Consider the following 17,270-nt stretch of genomic DNA (forward strand, 5'->3'; position numbering starts at 1 on the left):
AAATAAAATCTTAAAAAAAAATGTGAAAGTTTTCAGCTAAATAAAAAGGGAAAGAGATTTATTTAGATTTGGTTCTATTGTGCTCTGGCCATGCCCTTTATTCCCTCCAAATGAAAGAGTATCACTTATAAAGGAAAGTGAAAAATGGTATCCTACCACTCTAAATTCTACAGTAACCAAGTATCATTCTAGACTAACAAAGACTGACAGGATTCTGTGCTCTCCGAAAAATGTAATTGGGATGATCATGACTTCCAACAGTTGTTTCCAATAGTGGCTATTAACTTCTGATAAAGTACATATTATAAGACTACAGAAAAAAGAGAAAGTTGCACTACTCTCACAAGACTTGCACACCACTGTGGAGCTTTAAGAAAAAAAAAAAAAATGGAAGCATCTGGGAGGCTCAGTTGGTTTTAAGCCCCTATCTTCTGCTCAGGTCACGATCTCCCCTTGCTGGGATCAATGGAGTCCCATATCAGCTCCCTGCCCAGCAGGGAGCCCGCTTCTCCCTCTTCCTCTGCCTGCCACACCCACTGCTTGTGCTCTCCCTTTCATTTTGTCTGTCAAAAAAACAAATAAAAATCAAGAAAGAAAGAAAGTAAGTAAGCAAACAAGCGGGTAGGAGGGAGAGAGGAAAGAAAGATACAGTCACATACAGCCCAGTTAAATATTTAATCAGTAAAAAAGACTACCTTTTTATTTTAGTGGATTCTTTTCATTTCTCTTGATTTAATATCAAAAGGAGTCTTCTGGTATATCGTCCAGTTCACTGATATGCTCCTGAATCGCTGTGACTACTTCAGTGGGGATAAACCTTAGGCCACGGACATCACCAAACACCTGAAAAGTGGTGATAAAATGGTATATATTAACCTACCGTATTTAAAAGAAATATTTAGGTGGAATGAACAAATGCTGTGACTTTTCCCTTACCTCCTCCCCCCAAGATCACAGCTTGGAAATCCCCCCAAATTCTATATTGTTAACCTAACTCCACAGTTTATCAGAGGATTACCTTTTAGGTTTTATGGTTCGGTTTCACTTCTGACTTTAGCAGGCATTGTATAACACACCAAAAATATAAATTAAAACCTGCATAGCATTTACTAGTACAGAACTCAGGGTCATAATCAGCAATTAAAATACATTTGGAAAGTGAATTGTCCTAATTCTATGGAAATCAAAAATGTCAAAATCAAATACAAGACTGGGATTTTCTTTTCTTTTCTTTTTTTTTTTCTTTTTGGCCTTTCTCTTTTTCTTTCTTTCTTTCATTCTTTCTTTCTTTTTTTTTTCCTTTAATAACTATTGTGTGATGAAATGGATCAAAAACAAAACTGTTTTCATATGGGGGAAGACACAAGACAGCATTCCTTTTAGTAGGAACTCATTGTCCCTAGAGAAACTTTCTGTATATACAAGGCTAATTATCTTTGAACACAACTAGCAAGCATGCCAACATTGTGTTTCACTTGTCACACACAGTTTGGGTTTATTCCTGGGTTGTTTATAATACTCATCAATTTCACTGACTTCATATGTCTCTCCTACATCTTGAAGGTATCTAGCATTTCCAAGCATTCTGCTGAATGACTGTTTTCCCTAGAACTTATGGCCCTTGAGCTGAAGGCTGTCCTGGTTAAAAAGGCAGGGAGGCACATCTAGATCCACTTTGGCTGAATGAATGCATTTCTCTGGATAGCAAAGAGGACATCTGCTTATTTGACAAGTTCCTCCTTTGGTTACAGGAGCTTTTTTTTTTTTTCTTTTTTTCTTTTTCGTTCTAGAACTACTAGAAAGTAGTTCCATCTCCTAATGGGGCTAGAAATCATATAGTAAGCTAATCAGAAACCCTTTTTCCAGAAATGACATAACAGCACCTATTTAGATGCCATATTTTCTTTCTTTCCAAAACTATCTAAATATGTAAGTCAGAATCACTATGTGAGAGCTTTTTCCATGTCTCTTGAGATATGTTCCCTTTTAGATCTTCCATACTATGGATCATGCCTGTTGTTTCTCAGAACTTCCAAAATGTTCATTCTTAATATCAAATTGGGTGGCACTCAGCCTCTACCAGAATTAGGAATAACAGAACAACTAAGTCACTTTCCCTTAAGTTTCCAGTCATTTATAAAGAAAATTTACATTTTCTTTGTGGCTGAGAATTAGATTCAGAGAAACAATCTCAATCATCACTTGTCTTCTAAGAGATGAATTATTGGGACTTCTCCTTACTCAGTAGTATATCTCCATTCACAAGAATTCCACAAAGCCTATCATAAATATGGTAAGGAAGATGAAGAATGATAAATCAGATATGGCATTTCAGATAGATTTTGATTTAATTTATCCCCTTACAACAAAACCCATGTAGGCATAGCACTAATTCACTGACCACAGCTACACAACAATATTGGGAGGCTTAGTTACACCCGCTATGGTTCTGTGATGAAGTAGAATTTTCTTTTTTTTCTCAGTGGAATTCAGATTGCTATACCTAAAGTACAGCAATCTGAACTAGGGGTAAAGAGTCTATTAAAATTCTATTACAACCATAGACTTCAATAATAGGACCAGAAATAATATGACACTCTATCTAAGTAATGGATTGAATCAACCTTGTTTTAGAGAAAGGGTATTTTGCATTTTAAAGAAGTAGAGTGTTGATGTGAATTTCCCCAAGCAGTTGAATAAGGGCTGACAGTGGGATTAATCTGTGGGACTTTGTGACGATGGGGCACTGGTCATGGTGACCCTCTGGGTCATCACAGCTGTGAAAATTGCAAGCCAAAGCAAACAGTCCTTTTATTTTTGCAAAAGTATCCTTTACTTGGTTGTAAAATAGTCGATGTTCTTAGATTAAATATCTGAATATTGCTTCTGAAGGAGCAGGTGTCAGCTTAAATCTAAAGTCTAGTTTGTTTACTGGCTGTATTTTATATCCTTTAGAAAATGACACAAAATGGCAATAAAATCATTGTAAGTATTCTACAGGGGAATATAAATGCCCTTTGGTTACAGTGTACATACCTTTATACATAATTCCAGTTTATTTTCCCTGGAATTATGTTAAATATGTAAAAAGCCTTTTTTCATAAAGGTAAAAATGCTAGATATTTCCAAGTTGTAATTTAGCATTAGTGTCAAAATTGCTTCAGAAAATAAGCTACTGTTACTGTTTCATTTCTTTTAAGTGTCATTCAGCATACTATATGTGATTTTGCACATAAATAAGCTTATATGATTTGATACCAGTGTTTGGAAAATGTGGGATTAAAAATAATTTATTGGGTACAAATATGTAAAAATAACTGACACTATGAACTGGTTTTTTACACTGTTTTAGCATATTACCATTAAATAATTGCTTCAGGGAATTACAGGAGAATTTGTTCCATGAACCATATAGAAGAAACCATAATACTTCTATATCCATGCATTCTAAGAGGTAAAGAATCAGCACATTTGAAGATAGTTCTTAAGCTAAAGGATACAGTTACAAAATGCACCAAAATATTTTCATTATATTTCTGCAAATAGATATAAGTAAAAATAATTTTGTTGACTTTTTTCATGAGTAAATTATCTTGGAACTTTTAGGAAATGAGTATTAGCCTTACCAAATGGAGTCAAGATAAAAATCACTGATTAGTAGTATCATGGCATATTCTGAAAATGCTTCTCTGAAACACTGACTTTTTGTTTACATGGATTTAAAACATTTTTTATACAAAAATTCAAAATTTTCCAAATTTACTGTAACTTAAGACTAATAAATACAGAAAAACATGATTTTTCACATTTTTTACATTTTCCATTTCACCCTTCAAGATCTGGTTTCTAAAATCCAATGGAATAGGGGAGGAAAATATTCAGAAGTAAAAGTAAATAAATTTTTATTAAAGGTAAAATATTCCATCTTTATCAACTGTGCAATAAAGATTTAATTCTTCCCTTCTATAATGTTTGTGTTAGACATTTAAGCAATACATTTAGTTACTATGTTAAAGCTTATTTTTAACACTGCTTTTTTATACTTAATATATGTTTTAAAACATTTCCTATGACTTAAAATCCTGGGAAGTAGTTTTCTCTGATATGTCAGACGTGTATGTATTATTTCTTATAGATGTTTGAATGTAATAATATAATAAATCTTTTCTACAGCTTTCATAAGGTCTAATTGTTTGAAGACTCAAAGAAAATCTAAAATGCTGAAAATAATTTTATGTGTGTTTTCAAAAATAGTATCTGATCACTCTTTTTCTTATATACACAAATAAAAAACATGAGGTCTATATAAACCAGAGATTATTAGTGCATGATTGTCTCAAATTATTTATCAGTATAAATAAGGTACAGGTAAATTTAATATTTTACAAGATAGGGCAAGTGTGGTGGCTTCAGAAGAGACCTATAGATTCTCTAAAATGTCTCTAAATGCTATACAATATACAATCAATATACAATAAATAGAACCAAAATAATTCTTCATGATTTTCTACAGAAACCAAACATAGTTATACTAACATTAATTTAGTCACTAAAAGTTAATATTCGACCTTATCATTGAAATAGTTTCTTATAAGTTTCTTATATATTCCTGAAAATGTAGCTGAAACCTGGTATATTTATCTAATAATTATAGGATGCTAATTTTGAAAAAATTGTTATTTTCCCTCTTATAGTTTATATATATGCATATATATGTATGTATACATATATTTATATATATATACACATACATTATATATGATATAATAACGTACATATCGGTATTTTTATATGATAAATTAAACTTCAGGGAATAATTGTCTAGCTTAGTTTTGTGAAAAGCAAAACATCTCATAGCAAGTTATACTGACCTAATTATTATGGACAAATAAAATCATTTATTTTGACACATACATATGGGAATAATAATTTTGTCACATAATTTTTCAAGTAACATAATTCATATATAGAATTTTATGAATTTATATGAATTTTTTAATTTATATCAATTATATGAATTTTAAATATATATTTAAAAGATCAGTAAATGTGCCTATGTAAGACTTCTGTGGTCGTAGGACAGGAAAATGTCTTATAAGTGACATTATATTCTAATACTAGTCTGATCATTGAGTTCCTCTTTGCTCTTGTATTCTGATTTTTTTTTAAATATTTCTTATAATAGGGCCCAAGTTTTAGATAGACAAATGGTGACCCTCTACAGTTTATTAGCCAATCATTCGTAGCAAAAGAAAAAGGCAAAATAGTATCAAGACCCTGTTTTTTAAAAAAATTAAAAGAAGTGGTAACTGTTAAGTTTGAATTTGAACACCAGAAATAAAAGACATTAATGCACTTGAAATTTTTAACAATATTTTATGCAAAGCCATAATTCATTTTAATGTATATTTCCAATATCGTCACATAAGTAAATGTGTCCAAAGGACTCACTGCATCTTTTTACATAGGTGTTGTGCTAGAAATGTAGTGGTCCAAATTTAAGGAATAAAAATGTGACTTTCTCCCATTCACATGAGTACATTAATTTTAGTATCTTCTTTAGGCAAATCCATACAATGAAAAAAAAAAAAAGAATGTTTTTTTCTTTCCCATATGCAATGTCTTTCAACAAAGGAAAAGCTTGGATGGAAGAAATTCTCCCATGAAAATGAAAGCTATCATCAGCAATTTACACATTTCATGAATATACTCCAGAGAGCCCCAATTTCCTTTACTGTCCTCTTGATTTCTCTTCCACATCAGTGCATACATTTCTCTCTCTCACACACACTGCCGACTGGTCATTGTAGTAGATGAATGGGGGGTGGGACTTCGAAATTCACGGAAGAGTCTTCCAGAAAGGTACGAAAATATAAGAGTTAAAACTGAAAAGTCTCTGTCATTTCTCTGATGTCCCCCTGCAACTCACTGACTCATGGACCAAATGTAGTTTCCCCCCAACTCGGATTATTCCAAGCATTTTGTAGATTGGCAGGGGACATTTCAGCTTCATCTGCTGTCTTCTCACTGAGACCAAAAAAGGTGAGGTCCACTCTCTTGGCACCTGCTCTTTGCACTGTGTGGTCACTCAATTCTGTGAGTGGAAGAAAAGCCCAGAGCCAAGTAAAACCCACCTAATAACAAAATTGTGTTTCCATTTTTCTTTTTTGCCTTTCTTCTCCCGCTGCTTTCTATCAGCAGAGCACTTAACAATCACTAATTGGTTAATGTGTTATTTAGGCAAGTATTAATATTCTCATTTTGCAGACAAGGAATGAGGCTTCCTGCTGTGTATCTCCTGGCCCTGGGTAAGGAGCTCTTCAGACGGGAGATTCAAAGTAGGTGAGCCCGTCCTCTGGAGGCGCAGAGACTTGCCTGGAGCCGCTCATCTGGGTCTCACAGAGCCTCTGTGAGATCGCTGAGTTCCTGACTCCCACTTCTCTGCTCAGACCACCGGGCGACACTGCCTCTAATGACAAAAAAAAACCTTTTCCCATTCCACCCCAACCAATGCTCCAAGGACTTTCTTAATTGCGACAGATACCCTGGGATTGGTAAACTTATTTGTGACTTGATGAATCTGCTCTAGTCTTGCCTGGGTTTCTAGGTTTTGTAGCACTAAAAACTTTAAAGTAACTTTATTCAGAAAACACACACACACGCACACCCGCACACACACACACACGATATCCTACCTACCTATGGAGCAGAGATGAAGCATTGCTCTCTGAGAGTCCATGGCAACACTGAGCTCAGATGGGGCTGATAAAAATAGAATTAAAGAAAGGAGCTCATGGCCAGACAGACCAATGATGATCTCGACAAGGATGGAGGGGACCTCATTTTTTTCCTTTACGATTTTATTTATTTATTTATTTATTTAGACAAACAGAGAGAGAGAGACAGCGAGCGTGTGCAAGAGAAAGCACAAGTGGAAGGAAGGAGCAGGCTCCCCCTGAGCAGGGAACCCAAAGCAGGTCTCAATCCCAGGATTCTGGGATCATGACCTGAGCCAAAGGTAGATGCTTAATCAACTGAGCCAACCCAGTGCCCCAGGACCTTACATTTTAAAGCAAAATATGCAGAACACAGTAAGGGTGAGGTCATCAAGGGTGACAGCCCTGGATGGGAAAAAAAAAAAAAAAAAAAAAGCAAACACAAATCAATAGGAAAGATCCTTTTTACTATGACTTCTGTATCAGACTCACAAAATCTGACCTCTTCAGACTAGAACTCGTTCTGTTCTAAAAACATGACTTTCCATAAAAATAAAACCTTGAAGATAATTTGTTCATACCCAAATCGGTAGGGTTTTATTGAGACCAAAAAAGGTTAATATACGACCTATATTTCATACCAGGATAAGGAGAGACTTCAAGATCACTCTTGTCACAGGTTAGAGCTGTGTTAAATGAAAAAGGAATTTAGATAACTGGATATCCTATTTAAAAACGACCATAAAACCTTTGAAAGCAGTGTTCAGGCTATAAGGCTGAAGCAAAATTTCATCCATTTTTATTTTATGGGTTTTGCCACATCTAATTTGTGAATAAATTAAGCTTGGACACAGCAACCTATTTCTTCCTATGTCAGAATATCCATTCAAAATGTGGCTTGGATCTCACAGGTGTCTCTAAGTGGGTCTAAGTGATTTCCTAAGTTTAAGTTCCCTCGATTCACATAATGTGATACATTTCATGTCTGTTTCCTTGGTCAGAGTGGCATGAAATCACTTAACAGCAGCACAATATTAATTGTGAGAAGTCTCCATCCTTAATCGAAAGGATATCACAGTGCCAGATTACCAACCATGTAGAACAATTTGGCACCCAGAAAGTCAATGCAATTTAACAGATTTCCTAGAGCATCAATAACGTACTTAGCACAGAGAGAGTAAGCTCCAGGGTAGAAGTTAACTTTAATCCAAGTAGGAGACTATTTGTAAACCATAATTTTTAAAAGTCAAATAGATTTATCTTTCATCTGGAAAGTATATTCTACCTAGTTGTTGATATTTGAAATTTCTTGTCAATGCATGCATCTTTGAGGAAGAAATACACTAATTTCACTTCTCACTGAGGTTGCAGAGGACAAGACCAGCCTCGAATACCCTTCCGTTTCAGGCTTTATAGTTCAAAAGGTCAGTAACACACCTGGAAGTACCTGGTAAGGGTTCGGAGAGATAGAGAGGAGACCAGGATGAGTGTTGAGTAACCAGACGTGAGGCTGAAAGAACAAGTGTCTAATCTTCAAGTTGCTCTAGAACTTGTTCCTAGGACACCTGTCCTCTAGGAGATAAAACTTCGTACTAGGAACATGTTTAGAGAGGCTAGATAAAATGTCATACTGAAGATCAGTGTTAGAGAAGGTGCAAGGGGTAGGTCTGTTTGAAATGGGTTACACAAATTTCATGGAGCAAAAAGCATGTAACGTAAAGCATGAAGAAATCAGTCAGTATGTGTAGACTGCAGACCCACGGGTAAGCAGGATGTCGTGCAGGCATGTGCTGGGGTCTGCAAAAAGGGGGAAAGCTGGTTTAGAATTTGCTAGAATCTCTATTGGGCACAGGTTCAGAAGTGCTGAGGGCCATTTCCATTACTGTATTATTACCATCACTAAGCCTAAGGTGGTGAAAACATAGACAGAGGGTCAGAGGGGCCCATGAGCCTGATTGCCTCCATCATTAAATCCTTCCAGAAGTGATTTTATTTTTTAGCCTAATGTTACTATTAGTACTTGGAAAAAAAGATGCTTACAAGTTGAATGAATTTAATGTTGCATAATCCATAATGCTTTGTCATCTTTATTACACCTTTTTTTTTTTTTTTATAAAAAGAACTAAAAGTACTTTGCAGATGTGATCCCATTAATCTACCCCAAATCTCTATGAGGCAGGCGGTTTAAGTCTCCATAACCCAGTTTTACAGATAAGAATGTCGGCAGAGAGCATGGGAAGTGAGTAAGGCAAGGTTCTGAGCAAATGCAGAAGTGAATGAATCCGAGGGCCCTGGGGATCGCTCTGCTCCTGGGAATGAGCCACCTCATGCCAGGGCTTCCTGCTCAGAGGTCAAGGTCGGCAAACTGCCGTAAGATGTTTTGTAGCAGAAGCAGAGACATCCTTAGTGTCCTGGCTTCTTCAGGTCTTCCATTGCATGGTGCGTACACATATATAAGCACATGCCTATGCAAATTAAAAACAAAAATAAAAACCAAACAACAACAACAACAAAAAATCAAAAAAAAAAAAAAATTAAGCTGACAGTTTTGTTCCTTAAGGTGATTCCTAAAGCAAAGGTTCCAGAAATCTAAAAAGGATCATGTGCCAAAGTACATATAGCAGCCCTTGACCCAAACCCTCAAAGAATTCAATCAGATACAGTCAAAATCTCCCCACCTGTTGCTTTACTGCAGTATACACTGCTCTGTCACTTTCACCCCTCAGTAAGGGAGCGAGGAGGTCAAGTGATGGAGAATCTTGCCTGGCCCCTCTATGCTTTTCCCAGTAGAGTGTCTCTGTGAGTGGCTCCAGTACTCAAATGCTGTCAGGGGACTGGGATTATAGAGTTAAGGAGAAACTCCCTAGATGCAACCCTGATCTCTAAGCCACTTGAAATTTCCTCAAGGTTCTATTCAAGGCAATTGTAAGAGGACAGACTTTTATGAATGTTATAACAAAAATACAGTGGTAAGAGTCCATAGGGAAAGCATGAAGTATTCTGCAGATTCTTACCAATTAATATTGTGCCACTGTTAAGTGATTTCATGCCAACATGACCAGGGAAGCCGACATGAAATGTATCTAAACTTTCCTCCTCCTCTACATTTTATTTCCACCATCTAATGGGAAATAACATTCTTTCAGACTTCAGAATTCAACAACACTGGTGCAAATAGGACCAACCCTCGGGTTTCACCATGCCATGAAATGTGGATTTTAAGAATACAGTGCAATGTGAGAGATTCCTTTTTTTTTTTAAATTTTAAAGGTTTTATTTATTTATTTGACAGACGGAGAGATGGAGATCACAAGTAGGCAAAGAAGCAGGCAGAGAGAGAGGAGGAAGCAGGCTCCCCAACGAGCAGAGAGCCCGATGCGGGGCTCAATCCCAGAATCCTGGGATCATGACCTGAGCCAAAGGCAGAGGCTTTAACCCACTGAGCCACCCAGGCACCCCGAGAGATTCCTTTTTAAACTAAACTCAACTCACCTGAGGACTCTAACTTTTTAAGGGAAATCAAGGCCTGAAGACGGTGGCTAAGGGCTCCTTTAATATTTTAAAAGATTTAGGGATGGGGACTTTATTTTTTTAAGATTTTTCTCATAGAAAAAATATGAAATGGCCACCAGCTCACTCATTTTGTGTGAGATCATTTAAGCAAGGGACTGTATATTTTCCTGAGGCATTGAAGTATGCCCATGGACCCTGACTCTTCTTCAGCAATCTACGGGTAATCACAAATGCTACCTGAATCAAAGTTCTCATGGGCTGAATCCCGAATTATTTCCCTTGATTTGTTTCCTGTCTCTCTTCCTCAAATATATCTGCAGAAAATTACTTCTTACATAATACTTTTATTTCTTTAGAAAACACTAAAACATATCTTCAAGGCTATTATAGTATTCGAAACATTAACTATATGCTTGCAAAGGAATTTTGAAGCCTTTGAAATCAAGTATAAACACACACACACACAAACATATACATTCATGCACTACAACATACACAGAACTTGCATTAAAATCTTTTCATATGAACGTACCTCAACAATGGCGCCATTAGGGAGTCGGAGAAAATGGCGGTATAGCTCTTGGAACCCACTGGGATAAACGGTGTATATAGATACACGAGAAGTAATATCCCCTGGACCAAGTGCAGACACAGAAATTTCATTTTGCTGTTGGAGGTCACAGCTGGAGATTCTGGACTTGACGCCATGGTTTTTCCAGATATAATCATACACTGCCACCTAGTGAGACATAAGCCCCCCCACCCCCGCCACAAGCCCCCCAGCCCCAGAAAAGAAGAGAAAAAAAAAATTAATTAACTTCTGGTAAGAGCATAACCAGTTTTAAATGATTTTACAATAAATCTGGAAGTCGCTGCTATCTGCAATGCCTGCACTCCATTCCACGCATATTTTTATGACATATATCTAAGTGGTGAAGATAGACAAATCCCCCGTGTGTGCTCCATAAAGTTAATTCTACACAGATGAAGCTGTAATTGGCTCCCATATTAACCCAAAGTAGGAAGATCAAGCAGGATGTGACAATGACAATGTTGATTAAAAAAAAAAAAATGCTTACGAATGGTGTTATGAACGGGTGTTTGTGTTTTCTCATCCAAAAGACATCCCTGCTCATTTTTTCCTTGTTCTCACTGTGCTAAGTGCTAAGTCTCCAGCATCATCGAGACAGTAACGAGATAAATTAAAGATGCATTTTGCTGACGTGCACAGGGCAGGATTTTTGCATACTTTATATATTTACCTTCTAGTCTTCCTTCGTGATGTCCCCGACTCTTATACCTACAGGACTTTATTTCTAGTAGGATTTCTCAGGTAACAATTCCATTTTCTGAGACAACATACCTGTGGGGTCTTCATTAATATTAACTGAATTATGAATGAGTGGAAAAGACACTGTTTTATTGCTTGTTTAATTTAGTAGTAGGGCACGGGAGCCCGGGTGACTCAGTCGGTTAAGTCTCTGCCTTTGGGCTCAGGTCCTAACTTCAGAGCCCTGGGATTAAGCCCCACAAAGGGGTGGGGCGGGGGGGGGGGGGAAGGTCCTTGCTCAGCAGGGAGTCTGCTTCTCTCTCTCCCTTTTCTCCTGCTGCCCCTCACTCATCCTTTCTCTCTCTCACTCACTCTCTCAAATAAATAAATAAAATCTTCAAAAAGTAAAATACTAGTGATGAAGATTACACTATAACACTCTAAAATTTGTTTGTGGCCAATAAAGCTTCTGGTCTCCTGATATCTTTGTTCACGTTGCCTACAACCACTGAGTTACATAGATGCTTTCTATAATTTCCAATTTCCATATCTGCAGATGCCAGTAGTTTCAGGATCAGAGAGAGGAAAGGAGTCAATGGATTTCTTTCCTCACTGGCTTTTTCTGAGGCAGAAAATGTTTATCTGTTGTTGCAGACAGTCCAGACCAAACATGGGCTCCAAAGTTAACTCCTCCTAAGAAGATTTACAAATATTTTAAACCCTCAGAAAGACAGAAAGATTTTAAAAATATGAAAGAAAGTTCTGGCCAATTGCTGTTTACTTCAAGTCCGTAATTGACAATAAACTCCCAAGATTCCAGCTAGCAATTTTTTTTTTCTTTGACAAGATTGAAATCTGGATGAACAGGTAAAGAAGAGGTAAACGTCTTGAAATGGCTTTCATGAGAGGAAAGATCAAGGTCTATTATAATTAAAAACAGAAGTTTCCTGAGGATCCATTCTATTTTAGGTTTCTGAGGAAATTGAAACACGCTTGCAGGAATTCACAGTAAGCATACAGTTCATGGAAAACTCCTCTTTGGTGAGTGAGTCCACAGAAGGGATCTTCGTAAGGAGATGAGCTTTGAGTTGGGTCTCAAGGCCTTCACAGGATTGCAGTGGAGATGAAAAATGCCAAAGATGTTTCTGGCAAAGGAGCAGGAATCCTAACAGCGCTGATACGCAAATGCAGCTGGGATTCCGGGGCCCAGGAATGGTCCAGCGGACTGGATTGTAGCAGGGACCTGAAGACCCGGATGCAAGGCTGGAAACATCATTTGGGACTGCAAAACTGTCACCTTCTGGGCTAGGCTATTTTGAGCATAATTTGCAAAGGGGGAGTGATGTGGTTTGAGCAGAGGAGAGGACTGATTTGTATTTTAGAATAAGAGAGCTGGAAGCAAGTTGGAGGGTAGACCAGAAGGATGAGAGCTTGGAGCTCATTCTGCCCAAGACAGATGAGGAGGCCTGGTGCTTGGGCTGTGGCAGTTAGATTGGAGACAGAGTGCATGATTTCTTTTCCTGAGGTAGATTCATCAGAGTTTGGTCACCAGGTCGTTATGAACTGTGACCAAAAGAAACACCTCAAAGGTCACAACAAGCACGAGACCCCACAGACCCAGAATTCTGTGAGTCCACAGAAATGTGCTACGGAGAGGGAGCATATTTGAGGAGGGACAATCATTCATTGAACATACATGAAGAAGAAATTCATTAAACTATGGCATAACTGTGGCAGCAACTGTGCAACTATAAATCAATGTATATAACTAATGCTTCATCTGCGTGGTAGCCTGGTAAGGATGTGAAGCAACACCACACATCGCCAGGTAATATCAGGGGATGAGTGATGACAGGCTGCTCTTCAGGCCCCTCCAGAAGTCTGTGTGGGATCAAAACCGAGGCCTCGTAGCTCTCCACCCCGTGCACACAGCTCCAGGCCAGATATTACATGTCTCTCCTTCTCTTCGTTAAAGGCAGCCCATTCACCGATGTTTCCCAACCTCTGGATGTAGAAGATTAAGCTTCAGGAAAAGCAGAATAAAATAAATGGGATGGGAACAAGCTTGCCATGTCCCAGAGACCCACCTGTCTCTGCTCATTGTACCAAGTACTGGTGAAAAGGGAGTTAGATTGGAGCCCTGATAGATCAGAGCTTCTCCGTCTGAGAAATGCAGTGAAACCCCCCCTGTGTTGCTCCCCTAGACACCGTGGGTCTGTTGAAATGTCTGTGAAGATGTGCACATTCGTCTGAAAAGCAGCAACTCAGCCTTCAGAAGTTAACACATTTCGAAAGGTAAGTGACCTTGACATTGTGGGCAGTAAAACGTGCAGAGTAGATTTTTTAAAATAGTTTTTACCCAGTTAGATATGCACTTCCTTCTTCCTCTCCTTTTTAACCATCTCTAGCCCTAGGGAAGAGAGCATAACTTGCCTTCTGCCCAGAGACATCTTTCATCTAAGTGTCTAGGAAGAAAGGGAGAGGTAGACTTGAAAGGAAGTCAGCAGTATTTAGTGGCAGGTCTTAATATGGGCAATTCACACACACACACACACACACACACACACACACACACACACACACAGAGTATATGTATATTTTAATTTAATGTTGCCAGTCTGCCAGGTTGGTATATTATTCTCATTTTATAGATTAGGAAACTGAAGCTCAGAAATGTGAAACAACTTGTCCAGACAACAGTTATGTGGTCATATTTACTAAGAGATAATTCTTATTCCCTCGCCTCAGAGAGCCCTACACTCCTGGCCTCTCTCCACAACTTTACGCATTGTCCTCTCTGATGAATGCAGAACAAGAAATCCGAGAAGCCTCCTTGCTCTGCCCTCTTGTTCTGTTCCATCCAAGCTGCTTCTAGGAAGTCCCCATATTCTTTGCCTGTCCATAGTCTAGTGTTCACAAGACCAGCCTCTTCTGAGCAAGACCTTGCATTCCAGCTCTGTCTGTGCCGACTCTCCTTCCTTATGGGGTGATGAATTAACAAGCCCACTTGGCAGCTGATCTAGAGCCATATCTTCCAAACAGCTTTATCAGTAATGAGGTTGACATTTTTATTGCCTTTGGTCTGGTTCCTGTGTTTCCTTAATTTTCTCAAATAGCTCAGATGGTATATTACATAGTAGCCCCCTGAGTCCCCAACAATAATCAGACAGCTCTGATATTTGAACCCAGGTTGGACTGACTCTAAAGCCCAGGCACTTCGGATTTCACTGTAGGGGTAAAACATTTGATCACATAGGACACTATTATCTTGGTGAGTTAGTGTATGTCTGCAGAACGGGGATGTGTCTAAACATGATTCTGGAAGCTGAATTTCCCTTTCAGTTAAGTGCTCCTATGGAAGAAGCTGAGGGAAGATTGTTTTCCATCCTTGGTCAGGGTGGGAACTTTGTAAACACCCTTCTTGACTCAAAAGGGGTGTTGAGTATGTCATGAAACAAACAGGAGGAGAGGCAGCGTCCCAAGTTCTGCCGCCATTAAGACTACAATAGCTCATGGAAGTTTTTCAAGGTTCTTTGAATTGAAGATGAACTGGAAAAAGTACTGGAGTGTGTTTTCCTCCCCTCGTTTGGACCCTAAGGTTGTAAAAAAAAAAGCAATTGGGGTCATTTTCAGGACTTCTAGCTAGCAGTTCTTAAGATAGCATCATCGAATATCTATCAACAATCAAGCGTGCGGATCAAGTGAAACCCCTATTATTTGGGGTACGCACCTCCTCATAGAAAAGAAGGCAGAGCAGAGCAGAAGGGAGGAAGAGAGACCCATAAAACCTCACTAGAAATGGTTAAGAATCTGAACCAGATGTTCACGCAGAAGAGAATATTTTCAGTTACCTGCTGATATATTGAACATTCTCCCATTGGCCATGAACACATCCTACCCTACGGGTAATTGCTTTATATTCTGACTTACAACCGAAGACAGCCTGAAGCAATTGGGGATGCTTAGCTTTGAAACCTTCTTAAAATCCTCCCTAGGGTTAAGAAAGTAGGGCAAGGTAAAAAAAAAAAAAAAAAAAAAAGAAGAAGAAGAAGAACATGGATTTTTATAACAGGAACTAAATCCGAGAAAGGCAGATCAGAGGGTGGACACAGAGGTGAGGAGTGATGAGGAAATCACCATTCGATTTTTCTGAGGTCCTTTAGCTCACGTCTGAGTAATCCATGTGGGTGAACGTGATCCTCGGCAACAGTGCCCTCTTGACATTTAGCTCTATTTCTTTAAAGCTAGCTGTTGAGCAACAGGCTTCCTGGCAAACTGACCTGTGATCGTTAGTAACTGTTCCCATGTAATATTTCTCACTTAATTTTATTTCAGGCCACGAAGGCAATTCAAATAGAGGAAGGGAAAGATTTGTTAAGGCAAATACCAGACAACCTTGGACATTCTTGCATAGGGTCGGTGAAGGATAAAAAAGAAGGAAACAGGATATGATTTTTTTCTATAAACTACATTTTCTCTAGATGCCTTTGTTTTCCATTTCCTAGTGAGGAGTGGTTAAACTATTTGGTAGTTGGGATAATATCCATGGAAAATTGGAGTTCACTCGGTATTTCTGCAAAATGATAGGCCAGAAGACAGCTACCATGCCCTTTGGAATCCGAAGGTAACTCCACAAGTGAACTCTCCTGCCATCGGAAATCTCTTTCCTCTTTCCTCTTTCATTAAACCCTGTCCCTTCGTATCCGAGTGAGCCCAGAGCGAATTAATAGATCTAGTAAGAGAAGTGAGTAGAGACTACACATATAGGACACACTTGAGGAGCTTAATCTGGAGGCACAAAAGCTGAGAACAACCCACAAAATGCTCAACCCACAAACAATAATCCTTAAATGAAGTTCATGGTTCAGCAGAAAAACAAGTTAAGGGCAGTAATTCAATGGTAGACAAAACAGGCCGGAACAGGTTCAAATGCTGCATATTTCACAACAGAGCTTAATTAAAACAGGACTATGAGGCTGTTAATTGCATTATAATAGTTCAGCATGAAATTAGGTCTGATGTGAATGTCCTTATAGTGGATTTGTTTATGTTATTATAATTACACAGTGGTACATAGATTTGTTGCATAGATACATTTTTAAAAGGCTAGCTCTTGGGTGGATTTCTTTTTTTTTTTTTTCTCACTGGAATTTGCACTCTATTTACAAGTGTGGAAAGTCGGCAAGAGGGAACCAGGGTCAGGAAACTAGGTCATACTGGAGGATCCACTCGGTCTCGTGTATTTAAAGCTTAGAACTCCAAATAAGTTGTGCCTCGATGATGGTGATTTTATTCACCATTTCTTTGGGAGAACATGTGTCATTACAAACAACTGGGTCTCAGGAAAATAGGTGTCTTACCCAAAAGTGCTTGTTTTGGCTTAGAAAGCAATGCCTTCCCTTAAAATCACTGAAAGCAAATCTATGGTTAATCGTGTGTCTGTAGTTCCCCAATATCATATATCCGGGTATAAATAAAACAAATGTTGGGGCACCTGGCTGGCTCAGTCATTAAGCATCTGCCTTCAGCTCTGGTCATGATCTCAGGGTTCTAGGATCGAGCGAGCCCTGCATCAGGCTACCTGCTCCTCAGGAAGCCTGCTTCTCCCTCTCCCACTCCCCCTGCTTGTGTTCCCTCTCTCGGCGTGTCTCTCTTTGTCAAATAAATAAATAAAATCCTTAGAAATTAAAAATAAATAAAAAATAAAAAAGGTCAACATTTCAAAGAGCTGGGTCTAGTAAAAGATGGCGACTCCTGTTCACAGAATGGAA

At 38.3% G+C, this 17,270-nt stretch overlaps 1 protein-coding gene across 1 annotated transcript in view; it reads right to left on the reverse strand.

The window, feature by feature from the left end:
- Positions 1 to 711: 711 nt before the first annotated feature.
- Positions 712 to 17,270, reverse strand: part of LOC131834722 (uncharacterized) — a 224,048-nt gene continuing 207,489 nt past the window's right edge. Inside the window, exons 12-13 of the mRNA XM_059179359.1 lie at positions 10,762 to 10,968; positions 712 to 843 (exon numbers count right to left, since the gene is read on the reverse strand). Of these exons, the coding sequence (XP_059035342.1) occupies positions 739 to 843; positions 10,762 to 10,968 (312 nt within the window). The 3' untranslated portion in view covers positions 712 to 738. The remainder of the gene's footprint in view (positions 844 to 10,761; positions 10,969 to 17,270) is intronic.

This window comes from Mustela lutreola, chromosome 6 (assembly GCF_030435805.1).
Source record: "Mustela lutreola isolate mMusLut2 chromosome 6, mMusLut2.pri, whole genome shotgun sequence".
Lineage (NCBI taxonomy): Eukaryota > Metazoa > Chordata > Mammalia > Carnivora > Mustelidae > Mustela > Mustela lutreola.